At 37.4% G+C, this 20,553-nt stretch overlaps 1 protein-coding gene across 13 annotated transcripts in view; it reads right to left on the bottom strand.

Moving 5' to 3' along the window:
* Nucleotides 1–20,553, bottom strand: part of LOC112459078 (phosphatase and actin regulator 1) — a 210,325-nt gene that overhangs the window by 112,689 nt on the left and 77,083 nt on the right. For all 13 annotated transcript variants that reach the window (XM_025022986.1, XM_025022989.1, XM_025022990.1 and 10 more), the window contains 3 exons: nucleotides 13,684–13,848; nucleotides 13,194–13,292; nucleotides 10,302–10,643 (listed from right to left, as the gene is read on the bottom strand). In XM_025022986.1, coding sequence (XP_024878754.1) covers nucleotides 10,302–10,643; nucleotides 13,194–13,292; nucleotides 13,684–13,848 — 606 coding nt within the window. The remainder of the gene's footprint in view (nucleotides 1–10,301; nucleotides 10,644–13,193; nucleotides 13,293–13,683; nucleotides 13,849–20,553) is intronic.

The raw sequence follows: 20,553 nt of genomic DNA on the forward strand, positions 1-20,553 counted from the left end.
TATCGCTAAGATAAGAGATCCTTGTTACAGGAAAATTATCGTGACGCATTTCGGAAGGAAAACGCATTGATAATCCAACGCGATGATAATCACCCGAGCGATTTTGTCGTCACATCGGTGACGTGTTACACGCAAATATGATACGCACGCATCGGACGAGGAATACGTGTGACGCTATCGACGCGATCACATGCTCTTTATATTTAAAGGACAAGTGGTCGACTCGTACTCCCACGACGGTGGTCGTTTTCAAAGCGATCGCGCCTCGCCTGGACGACGTGCGCGTGCAAACATGCTTATAGCTGATCCATACGCGAGATACGGCGCGGTGCTATACCGTACATGCAGACGCGGTCGACATATCGATTTCCAATTTTCCGTCTATGTACCAACGTGCGCAAAACAGCTAAGTTTATCGCACCGATGGTGCATGTCGAAGAAACGATGTAATCTAGGGGTTCTTAACCCTCGTGCCGCCGGGTGTAAATCTGCCGCAACGACCCGCGCAAACGTAAATTATTCGACGTCGTCCAGGCTGGTGTGTGGGCTTTATTCAAATTAAGCTTGCCAGAAACGTAATAGCCGAGATATGCAGCTATTTCACTAAAGCGAAATAGCATTGTTTTAAGCTTCCTCGATTTCTTTGGGTGTCAGTTCGAGATTGCTTTGATGTCAACTGATGTTAGAATTAATGTGTCTTGTTCGAGAATAATTCCATTAAAATTCAGTAAAAGTATACATCATGATCTGATTATATTATATACGTGTGTGTATGTAGTTGCATGTCGCAAATTTATAATAATTCTGTCAACATTTAATAAAGATATATGATTAAATAGATTAAAATTAACGTATTATTTTTATTGTTTTATTTAGAGAATAAACTTATTTAATTATAATTCGGTACAAAAATGAGAAAAGTTCATGCTTTATAAAATCTTCAAATATTAAACTGTACTTAAAACAAATTAAATATTTATCCCATACTCTTAATAACTTTTTCAATTACAATCAATTTATTTAATGCACCTTTGAATGCACTTCCGCATGCACGTTTCTAAAACTTTGCCGAATAAAGTTCGTGAAATTCGTTTTTGACAACGCACGATACCAGTGCCAGATAAACTCCGACATCTTTGTGAATACGAGAAGAAGACGAAATTCTCGGTATCACGACATCAGTCTTCGGAATCGTAGCTAAACTTCTCGCAGAGTTCACAAAAGTCAGCCGGGTTAGTCGCCCGCTTGAATCGGGAAGTTTCATCTTCTTCGAGAAATCTTACGCAATAGTGCCAAAGTTCACTATTCATCGGGGTTAAAATATACGAGATATTCTCAGAAATATTTAAGAAAAGAAGCGAGCACAATATATTGACAGTTATTATAGATGTGAGATAACGAGAGAAATTATCGATCTAGCGTAAGAAAAGCTCTTCTATCCGTACGTAAAAGACTACAATGGACAGAGAACATTTCACCGGTCTGCTTGAAGAATTCCGACCATGGCTCGGCATTCTGTTCTGAGCAAGGCAGACTATCGCCCAGACAGACGGGATGAATGATACATTCGCCACCATCTCTTCCGCGCTACACATTTCACACTGCCGCCTCGCCATCATTTATCCGAGCCCTTTACGAAAAAATATTTATGTGAAAAGCGCGCCGACGACTTCAGGAAAAAACCTCGAGGAACGTCGTCATTCCGACGAACATTCGCCATAAACGTACGTTGAGTCCAGAAAAATTTACAAGACTGCAATTTTATATTGTGACAAGAAGATTCCTTTCTCGAGCATAAAGCGGTTCTAAAACAGTTTTTCGATCTCTCAAAACTGTCTCTACCATTGTAATTTCATTTTACTGTTATTTTGTGATATCTGTTGTTGTCGTCTTGTCAAAAGCTTTGAGAAAAAGGAAACTTTAAAACTCTACGTCATAACGTTTTGCGTACGACTTGCACGCGCTCAAAACCAGTATCTGATACGCGTAGAGACGAGAAAGGGAGAGAAAAAGAAAGTGCCGCAGCGTCGCAGACGTTTCAACGACTTACCACGTGTGCACGTTTTCAACGAGGTGTACGCTGCGGTCACTTGAGCGATCCCCCGCGAACGATCAAGCGCGCAATGTTAGTAACCTTCTAGAATTACATCAAAGCACTCGGCAACCTCGAGAGTTCGTCGACCTCTTGGCAGTACGATACACAGACGATAGAAAATTTACGAGGAATTTCACGAGCCTCGAACGCTTTGCCGAAGACGCTTTGCAATTTTCTCGCCCGCATTCCGCGAACTGTTGTACCTACTTCACCACGCCGTGCGTGTATCGTGTCGAATTTTCTATTCAACCCCACTGCGCACACGAAGAACGTTTTCGAAGAATGCTATCGATTATTATTCCGAAGTGCACTTTGTTTTGCCCGTTGTATCGCCGCGCCGAGATGAATTTGATCGATTCCATCGACGTCAATCCATCCGATTCTGTCAGAATGACGGACTCGCTTGTCACACGCATCGCAAAATTTTCCATTCGGGCGCACGCACGAAATATTTCCTCGCAGGACCGCGATCGATATTTCCATCGAGTTAACGCGTTTTCTACATCGCGTGTATCACGAAGATCCACGTCGGAACTAACTGCGCGTACCATTTTTTCTTTTTTCCGAGTCATGCCAGTGCAGTGGCGACGTTTTTGCGAAATCGCGATTCATCAATCTATATATTTTTTTCGAATATAGTTGATCGCTTCTCTTTCAATCAAATACTATTCTGTCATATGTAATTGAACATTATGTACACTCTTCGCTCGATTTTTACCGTACAAAAAATTGAGTTTCAAAGTTGATTTTTTATTATATTTAAAAATTCGAGTACAATATCGCTAAAGTTTACACGGGCAAAACTAACAATCTATTACGTTGAATATTTTATGGTAGTTTGTACTGTTTCCTATCGACGCAATTCGCGATATCGGGTTATAATGACCACGGGAAATAAAATGAGAAACGATAGAAATCCAAAGACCCCCCCCCCCCCCCCCCCTCCCCCCGGGGGTTTTTTCGCGAAACGCGAAAAACAGTTCAGAATGTTTTGTAAAGAAGTTGACGCCATGAAACAGAAGCGGCACATACCGAACCTGGGGTTTGTCGAAAATGAGATATAGAAACCCGGTACAACTTTGAATGTGCACAGTTGCCTGCCTGTCTGCCTGCCTGCCGCAGAACTCCTGGGAACGGCACACCAAAGGCTGAGAACGCGGAAACTTTTTCTGCCTACCCGATAGGCCGCGTCGAAACTTCGCATTAGGATGTGACGTAGTATCGTCGAACTCTTCTCAAACATCGCGAGATCCATTTCCTCCGCGAGGATAGACGATACGCGAGATATATAGGAGTTAGCGAAACTAGTACGTGGCTGCAGTAGAAATCATACCGCGCATCGTTTTTAACGACGTGCAGGATATCTCTGAAATATATCTGCAAAGCGTAGCACAAACGTCCATCCGTTGTCCACGTAAAAAAATAGCTGCTCTTATTTTTAAAAATTTATCAGTCCTTTGTCACGCTTCAAATATTACTCGTATATTTCAAACTCTGTCAAACTCATGCGATTTTTCATCGTTCGAGAGGCGCCATTCGTAGCACGAAGGCGCCAAGAAACAGGAGAGAAGATGTAAAAATTCAAATATTCTTGCTAGACAGATCTCTTCTGTGGAGAGTCCGTCGTTGCGCGCGCGCGCAGGAAGAGGTGCTCTGAAAGGGTTAAATCGCTGTCAACGTTAAGTGAATCTTCCTGTCGTTATCATTGCAATTCAATTTTCCACTTTATCCTTAAAACCACCCCCTGCGTTACATTAATGGAACCTGAAAGGAAAGTCTCGCGAGCCAAACTCCATTTTCTAACCGCAACTTTCATCAGGCGAAATTTGCGCGCTTTATTGTCCTTTTCCCAATATCTTTTCTCTCGGATTAAAGGAAATAAAATTAATAGGTATCGCATGTAAAATTCACGATACAATACTACGTTCAAAATAGAATTTTTTACATTAAAATTGCATTTATTGTGACTAAATATGTATAATATTACAAGCCATAAAAAAATAATTTATTCGCTTATAGTAATGTGTCGTTTCAGCCAACGTTGCGACATAACGATACATGACATTTTTCTGCGCGGCAAATAAATCAAACTTGATCTTGTAAACCAGAGAATAATGGTCACACATGAAACACGAATTGCAATGTCTATATTTCGAGAAATATATATATATATATCGATATCTGACCGATATCGATTTCCCATAACTCTTCCGCAAAATCGCTTTGACGAATGGCTGCCGATAATTCCGCGATAAACACGCGGCACGTCTCACAGTCGTGAGAATCCAATTTATGTTTGTAAAAGTTCGCTATGTGTTACATCCGATATTGAAGATTTGAAAAAAAATCTGAAAAATTAACTGCAATTAATTCTGATGTAATTAATTGACTTGCAAATAAATTTCTAGTAGTTACGACGATATTGCTTCGATGGTGCGATAATGAGATTAACGTGAAATCACGATGCAGATATATGAGATTAAGATCCGACGTGCACCGAATTTACTGAAGAGAGGAATTGCGGGAAATGCTAACGTACCCGGGCACGTCAGAGGGGGTGAATTTCGTCGTCAACGTCGGCGTAAGGTTTCACGACGGCCCTGCGTCAATATCGATCCGCGAGTAGTTGCTCTCTTTCTCTCCATTTCCGCGCGTCTCTCTCTTTCCTTCCTTTCTGTCTCGCCGTCTCTTTGCGCGCCTATATGTTACGGAAACTATACAACGAAACTACACAGTCGGGAAAATACGAGCCTTTCCCCTAGTGAAATATGTACATTAGTATGTCTCCTGTTTTTCAATGTTTGAATTATTGAATATCTCACTTATGTAGCTATTCTTTTTACGATATTCAACACGAAAGACATTCATTTTAATTTTAAGATCATTTAACGCCCGATGTAAAAGATTTGATATTTTAATTTAAAGCATCAACTTTACTAAGTTTTTAGGCGATCTACCAAAATTCAAAAATCATTAAGCAAAAGAAAATCGTTATATTAACGAAAAAAATATAAAAAGAGAATGTCTGTATTAACTTAGTTTAAAAAAGATGAGAAATTCCACGACTCTTTTCAATAACGAGATCGTTGCATCATCCTTGAAACGAAACTAGAAAGAATGTGATAGGAGATAGGAACTGAAAATAAGAAACATCCGCAACAGACGAACGACCTATAGGTGTTAAATAACGAACGATCGAACAGATTGAATCCAGACGTGATTCTTGCTACGACTATCGACCATATGGCGATATTAGCCACGGTTGAGTTGTCGGCTCGGCTCGGCTCGGCTCGGAAATGAAAAAATATATTGCCCGTCGTGGAGCAGAAACATCCGGCTGAATAGTGCCCTATTTTTCTCCTTTTTTATCATCCTTCGTTGCCCGGAATAAAAAAACAATTTACGCGAGCTTTTTACATATTTTTCTGGTTTCAATTCTCTCACTCAAAACGATTTTGATTCGACAAAACTTTAATAACATAAATACATAAATTTCAAAATAATCTTTAAGGAACTATAAAATATTGACATCAAACTTCATCACAAGAAGCAATGTTACATCCCACATAGACACTTAATATATCATATAAAGATGATTAATAAAACATATAGATTTTTCTCTTAAGAAATAAACGTTAAAACGACAGATTAAGTTTTATCTAAATGGATTGTGAGGATACGAACATGGTGATTAGTGAATTAGTGGCTTCATCGCCAATCTTAAATCCTTTCGACGGAGCACGGCTTCAAGCGAGGAACGAGGGTTCGTAGGCTCTCGTCGCGGTACTCGCAGAGACATATCGATCGCCATTTACGTCTACGTTTCTTGTTCGCGAGACAAACGAAGAACAGCGCGTAATACCGAACGGCCGTTCGTGTACACGCCTCGCTCTTTGTTTGCCCGTCTTTCGTTCGTCGCCTTTGTCACGAAAGCATAATTCGCACCCCCACCCCCCGTGCACCCTTCCACCGTCTTCCAGTGTTTAGCGACGAAGAAAATCTAAAAAAATCCAGCACGACGCCGCCGCCGGGCGTGTTTGCGAAAGCTTTTCGACGTTACATCACGAATTTTGCTCGAGGCTCCCTTCTCGCTCGCAGAAGTTGCAAGAGTTGATTCAGAAATATTCAACTGGATTAAATACGAAAATAAAGACTTCTATATAAAATACAGAAGTTTCAAAAGAGAAAAGGGTCAATAATTTTTTAAAGTAAAGATTTGTTATGAGCAGGTTGTCATACTGACACGTAGAAATATCGAAAATTGCGAAACGCGAATAGAAGACTTAAAAAAAATTTTTTTTACTCGTACTGCTGTCATGGCACGTAGATTGCCGTGAATAAAACATCGCTCGGAACGATCTCTCACGAATTGAACTTCAATTTCGTGAGAATTATTGCGGATTTACCTTTCTCACGCTTTCCGCTTTTCGTTCGATGAATTCGCAAAACGAGAATAAACTTCGATCGATAATATTTACACGGACATATGCAGAACTAATCCAAGAAAACTGCTTAGACAACGTGCAAATATGACATGAGATGGGGGACTCAACGCGCCGGACATTAATTCCGCGGATCCGTCATTATTCAGGGTCCCCGGTAAATCCCTCGATACATTATCAAGCACGCATCATACACGAAGTGTATTACGACCGCTCCCTAATCCCAGTCCTTTGAGAATGTAGGCTTTGAGTATCTAATAAGGCACCAGATAGAGTTTAACTGCAGAAATTCATATACAATTAGAGATCATCGTAATAATTAGTTTTATCCTTCATTCGATTTTGTATAATATCATTTACATTCGTATCTGCTTAGCGCAAGAAGTAATTCCGCATTTTATTTAATATAAAAATTACGTTTTTTTTTACTTCATGGTGTGAGAATCATATAGACGGCAATAGGAAGTGTCGTAACTATATTTCTTTCTATTGCCATCGATACAATCACATTTAAGATGTATAATGCGTACGTACGAATATCTTGACAAGAGAAACGTCGATTTCTCGTGAGGAAAGAAGGGAAAAAGTTAAAATTACGACCAGGACACTTCTCCGTAAAACGAGGTAACGAACTGGCATTGATTTCGCGCCGTTTCGTGATGTTTCGCGCTCTTTCCTCGCATTTCCCTCGAATTAACGACCCGCCGCGCCGTCGAGACAGCTGGCCGTTAACTCTGGTCATAGAACAACCTGTCACCGGTAACAGGTGCTAAAAGCTTATTGCATCGCTCCTAATACGCTCGCAAGCACGTCGCCTCCTTGGCTGCGGCGCGTCGCGACGTGCTGATTTTTCGCTCGCGAGAAAAATGCGCCCGATGCGCCTGCACCAGTATCACTGAAATATTATACCCGGCTGCAGCAAAATATCTTTAAAAGCATGGTTTCGCACTTGCCTTTGAAATAGGTAAGTCACGGCGGATACTGAGCCGCGCCGGTGTTTGGAGGGAAAAAGATAGGAAGCGCTCGGATGCGAAAGGTACAAAAATGTATTTTCCTACAGTACTCCTGCGTCAAATAAAAACATCATCGCGCGAAAAAGAGCATGAAATTATTATCATATTCCTCTAGAGAACATTACAATTTATAAATCCAGAGAATAATAAAATCGTTAATGCATTGTATTTTTATAATATATGTACGAATAATAATTATAGATACGAATACGCAATCTATATATATGCATTCTAATATTTATTTTTATTAGTTATGTGTATATATATTAATACGTTGTTAACATTAATGTATCACATTATTACACAGACATTATTGAATGTAATAACGTGCTACTGCATACTCAAATTATTTTATCTCGAGCTAAAAAACTGCTAATTCGCGAGAAATTAAATTATCTAAATAGCAATAAATTATATAGTCCATATAGACTATAAAAATAAAATCAGGAACAAATATTTGTACGAAATCGAAATGTATAATAATAGTTTTATAAAATAAATTTAGAAGCTTCGCGTTTTACGAAAAAGAATCAATGTCAGCTTTCGAATCATGTTAAGGATTGAAAATTTAGACTTCTGCAAGGTCTGTATATAGTTAGAAATAACCGAGGAACTTTGTAATATCGCATTACTAGTTCGGATAATAACATACCTTTTACGGTTTCAGTTTAGACCAACGAAGAAACCTGATAGCCTTGTTTAAGCAATACATCAACCACTTACACGTGACGTTACAAGGAATTGGATTGCTTGCGAAAGCTAATTTGTTATTCCCTTGTTTATACCTGTTCTTTAAATTGAAATATGGAAAATGCACAAAGAAGTATATGTCATTATTTATCTAATAAATTTTATTCCTAATTGTAATTAGAAGTTATTAAAAATAAAAATAATTACGATAAATGCTGTTTAATGATTTTCCATATTTTTATCAATACATACATAATACGTATAGAACTGTGATATAACTGAAGATTTCAAATATTACTGAATTAAGAAAAATTCTCAATATGCGATGAGTAATGTTATATGTTAAATTTGCCTCAAAATATCGATACCGAAATTTCAAGAAGATTCGGAGCAATAAGTAAATTTTGTATTGCAAGCCAAATATCGGACTAAGAGAGTTATCGTATTACCGATTGGAATTGGCTTCTTCTATTTTGACGCATCCGTCTATCATTATTTATTCCACAGAGTGTCACCCAATTTATTTTAAAAATACATCGGACGTGCGAGTTCACGAAAATGTGCAAAATCCAGGTCACAATATATATTTCACATCTTGTGTGAAATATTAAATAATAATGGTCACTATCGTTTATAAAGGAAATTGAATCCTGAACTATTAAACATATCAAAAAATCATTAATTCATTATTCGCCTAAGATATGTTTGAAGAGACGTGTTGCTTATTTTTGTTAAAAATGAAATAAACGGATTTATAAATATAATTTTGCTGTAAAATCTTTCTTATTAAGATGCAATCTTTACATTATTATTACGTAAAAAGTGTACAGAAAATTCTAAAACACGTTATTATTAGCTCGATATTAATATTTTGAATTTATTATTCTAATCAATGCCCGGAAGGCAAGATATCGTCAAAAGGCGCAAATTCTATGAGAAATTTAGTCGGCATAGCGCGATACATCGCGATTATATTTGCCCATTAATGTTACCTCGGTATATGACGTTCTGCAGTAATTAGGTCGTCGCTTATGCATACACATTGTGTGTGCGCATTTTAGGCGCTCAGCGCGATAAGAGTTCATTATGCGACAATTTATAAAGCTTTTTTCAAAGGAGAGTAATATTTCTTTCCCGTCATCTTAATGTATTATCTACAATTAACCAAGAGTATTAAAGATGCACCAATGAAGAAAATATCTAAAAAATGCACATTACGAGATAAGCAATCGATAACAGAAAATTACGTTAAAAAATTTACTGTTTAAAGTAAAATAATAGAACATCCGAAAAAATTGCTAAGTTACAAAAAGGAAGCCATAGAAAAAATTTATTTAATAAATATTTTCGTACGTTATTAATTACTCGTAGAGCAATTGATACAGCTTGAGACCAGCATCTGTCGATATAAACGTATAATTAGATTTTGTTTAATAAATCATATTACACAAATATGTGAGTATGTATATAAGCCGCCGGAACTAAAATACCTCGTCCCTATTACATAACAAAAACGGGATGAAACGGAAGTAGAATGATTTATTTGCCCAGTCTGCGTGCAAATGCAATATCGATACACAGCAATTCCCACGTGTATCTACTCAAATTGGCTTGTCTGTCGCGCGATAAAATCTACCTTCCCAAATAGCACAATCGAATATCGTTTACGTCATCTCGTATATAGTTGCCTTGCATGTATCCCCAGCAATATCTTATTCTTAGCACTCCTTATTTTTATCAAGAAATTACATATTTCTGTCGATCAGAAAGAAAAAAAATCAAAACTTATATCGAGCCGATATTCTTCTCATTTATCGATTTAACATCTCTAATGACAGAAAGTAAGTACAATTCTAATCACTACGATAAAAATCACGAGTCTCAAAATTCGATAGAGGATGGCTGGCCGGCTTCTTATATCATTTGTAATCGATTTTTTCGAACAATTAACCGTGCGCAAATTCGCACCCTGCCGTGACAATCGTCAGTAAGGACATGCGAACGCGCGTTTAGTCGCGCAGCACAAGAGACGACTAACGGAAACTTTCAACTCCGACTTACCTTGCGTGCTGCCGTTGGGCTGGCTGGCCTGCTGTGGCATCACGGGGTAGAGAGGCGAGGGATGAGGCGATGGTTGATTGCTGCTGGGCGGTCCTGCAGTAGAATGCGGGTTGGCAGTCGTCGGGGTCGGCGTGGCCGAAGGTACCGCTTGTTGGGATTGCTGCACGTTACCGGCGGACGTGGGTGTTGCCGCGGGGGTGCCGTCGCCACCCCCGGTGCCACCAGCCACGGTACCGCCGGGTGGTTGTTGCTGCGACGGCTGTTGTTGTTGCTGCTGTTGTTGAGGCGTTTGCTGCGGCGTCGGTGGTTTTTGCGCGTCCGTCGCCGACTCGCTTATCGTTTCTGCAACGAAAAGCACGATCCAGTCTTGAATATTAATTCGCCCGGATCTCGCGGTGTTCTTGGAGCGCGTATTGTTTTTAGAGATACCGCTGGCACTCGGATGTGATTAATTCGTGAGCATCCGCGGTGTGAGCCAGTTTCCAAGGCGGTTATGAGAAATTTGCATGGCATTACATGCGCAAAGGTTAAAAGAGCGAAAAAGACGTTAGGCTTTTTTTTATTAATATGTACATCGCGACGCACACGTGAAGAATTAGCGCTCCTTCAACAAAAATATTAAACAATAGAATATTGGTTAAAATTGCAAGGTAGAAAAAACAGAGAAATGGCGAGAGCATACAAAGGACAAATGAATCAAATTTATATAGATGGGTTAAATTTAATTTAACGTAGGAAGGACTCGGACATCGACCTGGGTGGAATTTCAAAGGTCGGGTGTTTTTGGTGAATAGCTGAAGTTTCACTCATTGTCAGTCATATTAGAACTCAGAACAGAGAATCACAGAACGTAACAACGGTTCTGTGCAGTCAACAATATAATAATTATAGACATCAGTGGCGTCACGTTAATTCGGTTCACCGCGGAAACGGCTGCGACGTGTAAACTCCGGAATAAAAGCAGTAATCTCTATCGTTCTTATAATTCTAAACGTTTTAGAATCTAAATTTTAGCAAAAAATATATGTATAAAAAAATTTAACACGCGTTAAATTTTATAAAAAAATATACGTATGTAAAATATGTACATGTGAAATCAACAGATATTTAAAAATATTTTCAATAAAAATATAACGCACGCGTAAAAACAAAGGAGTGGAGATATGAATAATTAAAAAATTTTAAAGAAATTTATATTTCCTGTGTATACGGCAAAATTTATACGTAACAAATATTTTTTTTTATATTGTACACAAAACAAGATTGCGAAAAAAAGGTCTTTTCATTATCTACAGCTTTTCAAAACATCGATATTCGATTTGAACGTAACCTGGATAATAACATTGAGCTTTTTTTAATGTATATCTGATATTGCTATCGATGTTTTTCCTTCAATGTGCTTACTCCTACACGATATCTCACAGTATTTTCCGCTATTCATATCTCCACGTTTCCCGGGTCTCCATCGATTTTGTGGTATAATTTAAATAAACGTATCTTTCTCTCTGTCCACGTAGTAACCGGCGGGATGACGTACATTGATAAATAGCCCTACATCATCGTCGCGTCTACCGCACCGGTAAGTTCCGCAACTTCCTGCGATAATCTGACGAAACTGCGAGCGGAATACTTTAATTACAAAAGGTGAGATGTAGAAGCCACGTTCACTCAAAACTTGCCTCGAAAAGTTTCGACTGTTTGGACGAGGATATGACTAATGACGGAACTCGCAAAATAGTTTCGGAATCAATGGGATTCCCAGAATTTTCGTGACGAGAAACACAGGCTAACTATCATTACGTGTTTAAGTATAAAGGAGAAAGATAAGTATTAATTATCTCAGAAATCCTTGAGCGGTAAGGAAAATTAAAGAAGTGTTTTGAAATCTACCTTCTCTCTGCTAATTAGCCTCATCGTCTCGAGTTTGTCGTATACGATGTCTCGGAAATCGCAAATATTCTTTTAATCATAGATTTCTCGAGATAAACATGAAATTTTTATTTCTTTGACATAACTAAGAAGCTACTTATAATAATTATATTTTCTTCAAAAACTGAAGTAATTATGTTAATTTTATATCAATATCAACTGACAATATTTCCCGAAATTTTATATTAATTAGCAGTAATGTTGCAGGTTTCAAAAAAATGAATTGTTTATTAACAGCTATTATACATATATTGAACGCGAAAATATCAACTAACTCCACGTTCGAACAACACGTGAAACCACTTGCAAGGCCTCGTACAGATCGTCGGTAAGAAGGATCACAGTGGTATCACATCGCGATAATGCCAGCAGATACACGTTGTTATCTGTCTTGCAGCATAGCAAATGATTAGAGAGATAACTATTTCAAGAAACATTAAACGTAAATTAGCTTGGATGATTAATCGCATCATTTTGGCGCAAAGTACGGCTAATAACTAGTCACGAGTCACGAAATTGAGGAAATTGAGTTCGCGTCTGCTACACGGTAGTGACTGTAAAACGCAATTACGACCTTCACCATTGGGTGGCAAGTTGTCGACACCCCAGCACTCTGTTTCTCGTTTCCTGTGCAATTTGCCGAAGGGGTGGACACCACTTTCGGCGCGCCAGGTAAACGAATTCGGAAATATCTGTCTGGCGTGCAAATTTCAACAAACGAGGCGTACCGAGAAAGACAATAATAAAAAACAAATTTCTGGTCGATTTAAAAGATAAAATTGTCATATAAAATGCAAAACAACCAACCAACGAAATAATTATTTATCGACAAAAAAAATCCGTGACGTTGAAGAAGAAAGATTAGTGCCGAGCAAATCCGAAAAATGACGTAAACATAATACTGAACAACGGAATACAAGTACAAAAAGAAGAAATTAAAAGGATAAGAAGATGCAAACTCACCATTTTCCGGAAACGATGTCGACCGTATCACGGGCAGCAATATCCCTTTCTGCACCAATTCATCTCTGCTGGCACGTACTGAGATTTTTCTCTCGAGCGCTATTAACAAAGACAAAGAAAACGAACGCGAACGTCATTACGCTGTTTGCTCTATTATCTGCAGCGTTATTTAAATATTTTCACAATACAATACCGCACATGGCAAACGTTTAAAACAACTTCGAGCATAGTAATTTAAAACGTAAAAATATATAATTAAAATGCGTTAAGTATCGTTTCTTCGTGCAAAATGCAAACATTTTACTTAAATGCATAAATTAAATTTAATAACATTCATTATTTTAAAAATGCAAAGACTCTTCATGATAAAGCAACGTCAACCACAAAAATAACAAAGCACAAAATCCATCATTAAATTTTTTCATTACAAACAAAACTGTATCGCGTTTAAATTGAACTATTTTACATCGTAAAGGCATTATTTACTCACACAGAGAAGCGGCCTCAAATTTATCCGATTTCTTTTTCCGCTTCCACTTCCAAGGTTTGAAGAGTCTACCGAGGGCAGAAAATTTACTTTTTCTTTCCAAGGGCGGCGTTCTCGCACCCGAACCCAGACTATTTGTTCGCAGAGCAGCACCATTTTGCTTTTTCGCTGTAACAAGAAGAAGAATACTGTTAAACACGTTATATTACAACGCTTTTTCATGCCTACGTAGAGCAAATTAAATTCTTGATATAATTAAATTTGTTAAATCATTTTTCAAAAATACAAAGCCCTCACGTGTAAAATCACTCTTTATAGCATTACTGTTTACATAAAGTCATGACATTAAAATTGATAAGACAAAAAAGTATATGTTGCGATTTTAAGAACGGCTACTTGAACGTATGAATTTGAATTGATTACTTGCGTATGATACAAACTAATGTTATCTTCGTTCGCAGGATTATCAACCCGGAGTACGTTATCCAGATTTTCCGCTTTTCCAGTAAAACGTACAAAGTTTCCTATGTTACCCGCGTTTACCGACCAGGGATGCGAGATTTTCCAACCCTCTTATCGGCGTCCGTAAGGGTGGAAAATGACCAATCGATCTATTGCATGGTATATTCGACGAGAACCACGGTTTGTTTTATTAAAATCTATACTGTATATATCTCAGTGCATACTTTAAAATATATGGAGAATTCTAATAAAAAGGAAAATTCTAAAATATAATTTTTGTATAAAAAACTTTTCTTATTCTTTTACTTTTATTTTGTCCTTCCCTTTCTAATTAATTTATTTTTATTGCCAGAAGCAATGGTACAACAACTTATGTCACCATGAAAGTTAATACTTAACAACTCAACAACTTAATGAATTTTCCCTCGCGATACCTATTTTGAATTCCAATCACGGCAAAGCAAGAAATGTTATAGCAAACGCGGTCAATAGAAATTTGAAAAAAAGAGATTTACTGATTTTAAAATTCATCATAAATTACTCGTGCCATGTTTGTGAAATCAATATTGCAGCAAATATAATTAAATACTGACAAAAAAGTATACATGACATAACAGATAAATATATTGACGCTTCATATACCTATGAAATGTATATATAAAAAGAAAAACAAATCAAAATTTAACAAATTTTAACAAATTGATAACACTTTATGTATGTCAAAGAAAATTTTTAAAAATACTTTTATTCGTATACATGCAAATGAAATTAAATTTATCTTCAGCAACGAATAATCGTTTACTGCTGGAAAAAAAGACTATGCGCGAAAATAAAAATATTTTACAAATAAATATATTTAATTATAGATGACGAAATTAGCTGAGCAAATCTAGATTCTTCAAGATTTGGGAACGAGACTTTAGTCTTGTTCTCAACTCTGTATCTTTATCTACTTCTTAGAAGAAGAAAGAGTTCTTTTAAAAGACCGTTCTCTGAATGCGCCTTTTCAACCTGCACTTATCGGCCATCTACTACCTTCTTGTTTGTAACGCCCTTCGTACATAATACAGTCACTACTCTCTTGCGTCGAGAAAGATACTTTTCTATGTAAGAACAATCGCCACGAACGTGAAGGACTGCAATGTTCACAATTCACCAAATAAACAAAAATATGAAAATCACAGATATCGTAAGAAAATTTTTGTTACAGTTACGCGTCAAGATAAAGATATTTTATTCTTAAAAAATTTTAAACCTATAATTAATATTATATATTTACATTACATTTAATAATTGTTAAATATTGCGACAAATCTAAGGAAGATTGGTTGCAATAATTTAGTTATTCGCGTATTTAAAAAAAATGTAAAATGGCTTGTTTTTAATATACAAAGTTTGAATAACACACGTTATTCGTGCTTGAATATATGTGCTGTTAATACGATAAAGTTAATAGCTTCGAAATCTACTTCAGGAAAGAAACGATAAGACATCGCTAAGGGAAAGAAATCGTCTCATGCGATATTCTCCCAGTCATAAACGACCCGACCTATGTCGCCCTATTCGCGTCGACGCCTACCCTATGGTGCATAATGCAAAACTCCCGTATATCTCGGGAAGTTACGGAGCGGCGACGGAGGCGAGGGTGAAATGTAGCGGAAAGAAAGTGCGTCGTGTGCGGCTGAACGCTGTCAAACGACGATTCCGAGGAACCCCGTGGGGAATAATGGCCGATAACGTGCGGTAGGGCAGTTTTGCAAGCGTAAGGTAGAAGCGGCCGATTACAGCAGCCTTAAGCACCCCTTGGGGACACTCTCGTGACTCCCACAACGTCTTAGAGAGAACACTTATTGAACAGAGCGATTTCAGACCGTGACGAGCGATGTACATCAAAGTCACTTAAATGACCTATCGCTTAATTAGCCGCCAAAGCGTTAATCTTCCCATGGCAATCAAAAAGTTACGGCAAAGTAAGCATCAGAAATAGAACAGTCCTTTGACCAGAAAAACACATGTCATGAGAAGTAACTTGAGAAGTAAAAACGTTGCACTTAATTATATACGAAAAGGCCTGCAGCAGTTCATAGAAACGAGCATAATTCGCATAGAAACACGAAAATTAAATTTTCCTTATCAACTCTCTAAAATCTTTTACAAGATCGAAACAAGCTTTCGTATTTCCAAATGCAAAAACATGAATTTGCAAATATATCGTCTAATTTATCTTGGAGTTTAATTTAAAATATTGTTATTTCAATAATACGCTTTTAGAAACAATTCAACGACATACTTCTAAATAATCAAATAGAAATTTTGTTCTGGAAGCAAAACACACGCAATATTAAGTTTTGCTTTATCTCTCGCAGAATTTTCCCTTTTTCTCACAGAAGAAAAAAAGAGTACATGAATGGCCGCGATGCCAAAGTGGAATAATTGACGCCACAAAGCACTTCCTGCTGTTCTGGGAGACCTATTCATGCGACCCAAAGATCGGCAAGGGCTTTTGCACCACATCCATCGTCTACAGACAATGGCAATATTAACGCAATAGATCGTATTCGTCATTGTTCGAAATCATACAGCGTCTTAGACGACGATCATTTTACTCTTGATGCTATACAACACGAGGAAAAGATTTAAAAAAGCCTCGTGTGATACGAGCTTTTAATAGCGCTTAAAAATATTGCAAAGTAAATCATGTAATAAAAATAAACACATTTCAATTTCTTCAGTAATAAAGAATATTTTTTACCATAAGCTTGTACTAATAGAATTTTAAAAAATTCGGATTAAGAAGATTATTATAATCCATTGATTATACACTTTGCATTGTAAATTGGAAATTAAAATCTTCTCAAAACAAAGTTTTTAATAGCTTATAAAAATGATTGAATAATCTGAGTTCTTTAAGTTATAACTCATTTAAACTACAAATTCTCATTTTACGATATGGTTACAATTTGATCCAATTAATCCTTAATTATGACGGAGATCAATCTAAAGCGCGCTAATCAATAATGAACTATTCAAGGCACTATTGTCTGCGGGTATGTATCACATTGCATTTCGTAATTCCAAGTTAGAGTGATTAATGTGCAAATGAGGCATAACAGACGTTGGCACACGGATGTTTGCGGTTATTTAATCCGGCTTCGATAGTAGAGATCGTGTATAAGTTTAATGAAAATTACGTGAATAGACACCCAGGATTTCGACGAGCCACAATCGTTAGTCATCATTATTGAGTAATTTGCACAACAAATGTGTGTATTAAACATAATCAACATTAAAAAGAGAGGGAGAAACAAAAAGAAAGATCTATTAAAAATCGATTATTAATATCATTTGTAAAAATAATTTCACTAACCCCTCGTGTTAAATATTAAAGTGTTCAAATCTTAACGAGTAACTGAGAATAACCACTGTAAATTTATAATGTAGTTATTCGCAAATATTGATATTGTTATTTTAAATTGCATTTATATCTGTTCAATGACCGTATATGTTCACGCGCAGTATATGACGCCTAGCAAACATTACATTTCACGGATTGAGCACAAGTTAATGGCATAAAACCGACTACGCCCAGAAAATGTGGGGATTCAGCCATAATCGGTGCCTTTCACCATAACAAAGCGAAACCGATAAAAGATCTGCGGGTTTTACCTCCCGCTCGGCAGGCGCTAATAGCGAGTCTAAACGAATGAAATTCAATATAGAACTCGACACATTGGTGAATCGCTTTCACAGAGGAAGGAATTAATTATTATCATTAAAACAGTTTGAGGGGGAGAGTGAGCGTAATATGTCGTCTAATCGAGTTGCGGCATCGACGCGGCAACCGGACAAATGAACTTGAATACCGGTCGTGCCGCAGCGATGCGTCGTCACTCGACCAAGAGCTAGGACTGGATATTGCCGCTATTGCTTCGATGCAACAGGCGCATCTGATATAACAATAGACACGCGTTATTGTCAACGAGTCTTGCACCGTACTGGACAATCCCGCAATCGACTGACAATGAGCAATTCGACGGACCAAAACAGAGCGATAGGAATCTCTTGAACCGAAGCTCAAACACTCGCTATATCTACATTTCCATCTTTACTCGTAATAAAATCGTTACAGCGTGAACATTCCATGGCATGAAATTCTGGACAATAAACATGACGATTAAGCTTCACTATCTTAAGATTAAGTGAATATGATTATTTGGATTGCACTATTACTTGACAAAATTTTTAACATCATTTTTGATGACGTTAAATCTTATTCCATTATTATATATCAACTTCCTATTCTATTATTATATCAAACGAGAATTACGAATCCTGCGTTACATTTAACGCGTTAACGCAAAACATATGTAATTTCAATTATTAATAACACAATTCATCATACGTCCAACACGTAGACAAAGAATTACCACAGTCACATACATTAGCGTCATTGTGTCGTAACGAATATTCGCGCGGAGCGCGTGGAAGACGCACGAAGATACGCGTCATGTCGTCGTATATAATGACGACGTGAAAGACGATTTGTATTCGGCATCGGGCTGCGGCGCGTATTACGATATCGCGGTTTACTGTCACGGTGACGTAGCGGCTTGCATCGTGCCATAAATCATCGCTAACGGAATAATAAAGACCCGCCCGCGTGTACACCTTCCTTTCCGTCTCGCGGCACAGCAAGCGACGGACTCAGAGCGGATGGAAAAGTGCATAGATAGAAAAAGGGTTGCAACAGTTATATAGCTATAGCATGTTGCCCTGAGCGTGGCGATGGTAACGATAGCAGCGACGGCGGAGGTGGAGGCAGAGGCGGCGTCCCTCGCCGTCAAGGGATGCTGGGGTGTTGCTATGGTGATATCACTTTGTTTTCCATTCTCCAATTACCTGGCCGCTGGTTGTCAACTTGAACCCCTGATACATTCCTGCCGCACTGACCTTCCGATATCTCGTAAAGATGGCTGAACGTAATCATTTATGTGCTGAGTTACAATACACCTCGTTAGGCATCATGATCCTTCAGAGGCAGCTACGTCCTATCATTACTACCTTTTGTTATTGTATGTTATAAGTATTATATGTATATTGTATGTGTACTCATTTTGTAGATATGTTTTTTATAAAGAATAACTTGTTCTTAAATAATTAATTTTTGTATTGTTCATACTGTGAAAGAATTGTAGTCATTTAACTGTTAATCAATCTGCATTAATGTAATGCCAATATATATTTTGCAGTGAAGTATTAAAATAAATATTGAAATATAATAATGCAGCTTTTCTCGCGACAAAAGCGGCAATGCCTAGTCAATGGAATAACAGAATATGCAAGTTATCGCACAGTGTCACATTTAATTATTGTTAAATCGACACCAGTTTCGTGATTCATGATTCGAGCGCATAAAAGCCAGTTATACGCAGAGACAGTTCGTATAACGACAGAACCACTAAGTTCGAAACCATGCTCGATAACAGACAGAATTTCGTGCCACAAAGCATTGGAAACCATAAAGGCATGCCCACTGTTATTCGCTTACCCTATCAGAATATCCTCGCCCTCTCTCCGAGGTCGAGGGAGAGTTACGGAGGGGTACAAAGCTTCGGGTCTCTATATTATTCGCTTCTCAACAAGAGCTAAATGCTCGTTAATTTTCACCAGCATCGTCAATATACTCTTTTACGATTACTTTCATAAAGAGTTTTGCGTTTGCGATTATTGTTAGTGTAATTAAGTTAGTATAATTACGTATATCGTAAACGTTTGTTGTCTATTTTAATTATTAGATAAGTACTTCAACAGAGAAAAAGACAGAAAAAGAGAGGGGAAGAAAATCTCAAAAGTCGATTTAAATGAGATATTTGACTTATAAAAATATTTTATACATACATTAAGTTTCAAACTTATGAATCGTTATTCTTCACTTAAAAAATATGTTTTACTTTTTAAATAAAAAATAAATATCACATAGGCGCGTTCTCTAACGGTTTCAATTTTGCTATTCCATTTAGTCTTTAGCTAATTGTTTTACTTTTGATTGAACAATGGCGTCAATAGCTCGACGAACGTTCGGAAACTTTAATTACACATCAAAGTCAACTAGAAGTAGTAGAACAAAAATCATTCGACTAACGATTCGGTACGAGTTGAAAGACGAAAAGACGTTTTTTCCCTTTAATGGAAAGTTGACTTCTTCGATCATCACCTTGAGATTTGGTACAATTGACCGAGGGTCGAGCCTCCGTGGATTGAAATGTAATTATACTGAAATTCCTCTAGGAGGAATAAAACTGAGAATACATCAGCACACATACCGTTCTGAAATTGTAGTAATTTTGGCGCCAGTAATTGACACACGTGCTTGGCCGCTTGATCGATAATAGACATTTAATCAATTATAAT

The sequence above is a fragment of the Temnothorax curvispinosus genome, unplaced genomic scaffold (assembly GCF_003070985.1).
Source record: "Temnothorax curvispinosus isolate PA1 unplaced genomic scaffold, ASM307098v1 QBEX01009517.1, whole genome shotgun sequence".
Lineage (NCBI taxonomy): Eukaryota > Metazoa > Arthropoda > Insecta > Hymenoptera > Formicidae > Temnothorax > Temnothorax curvispinosus.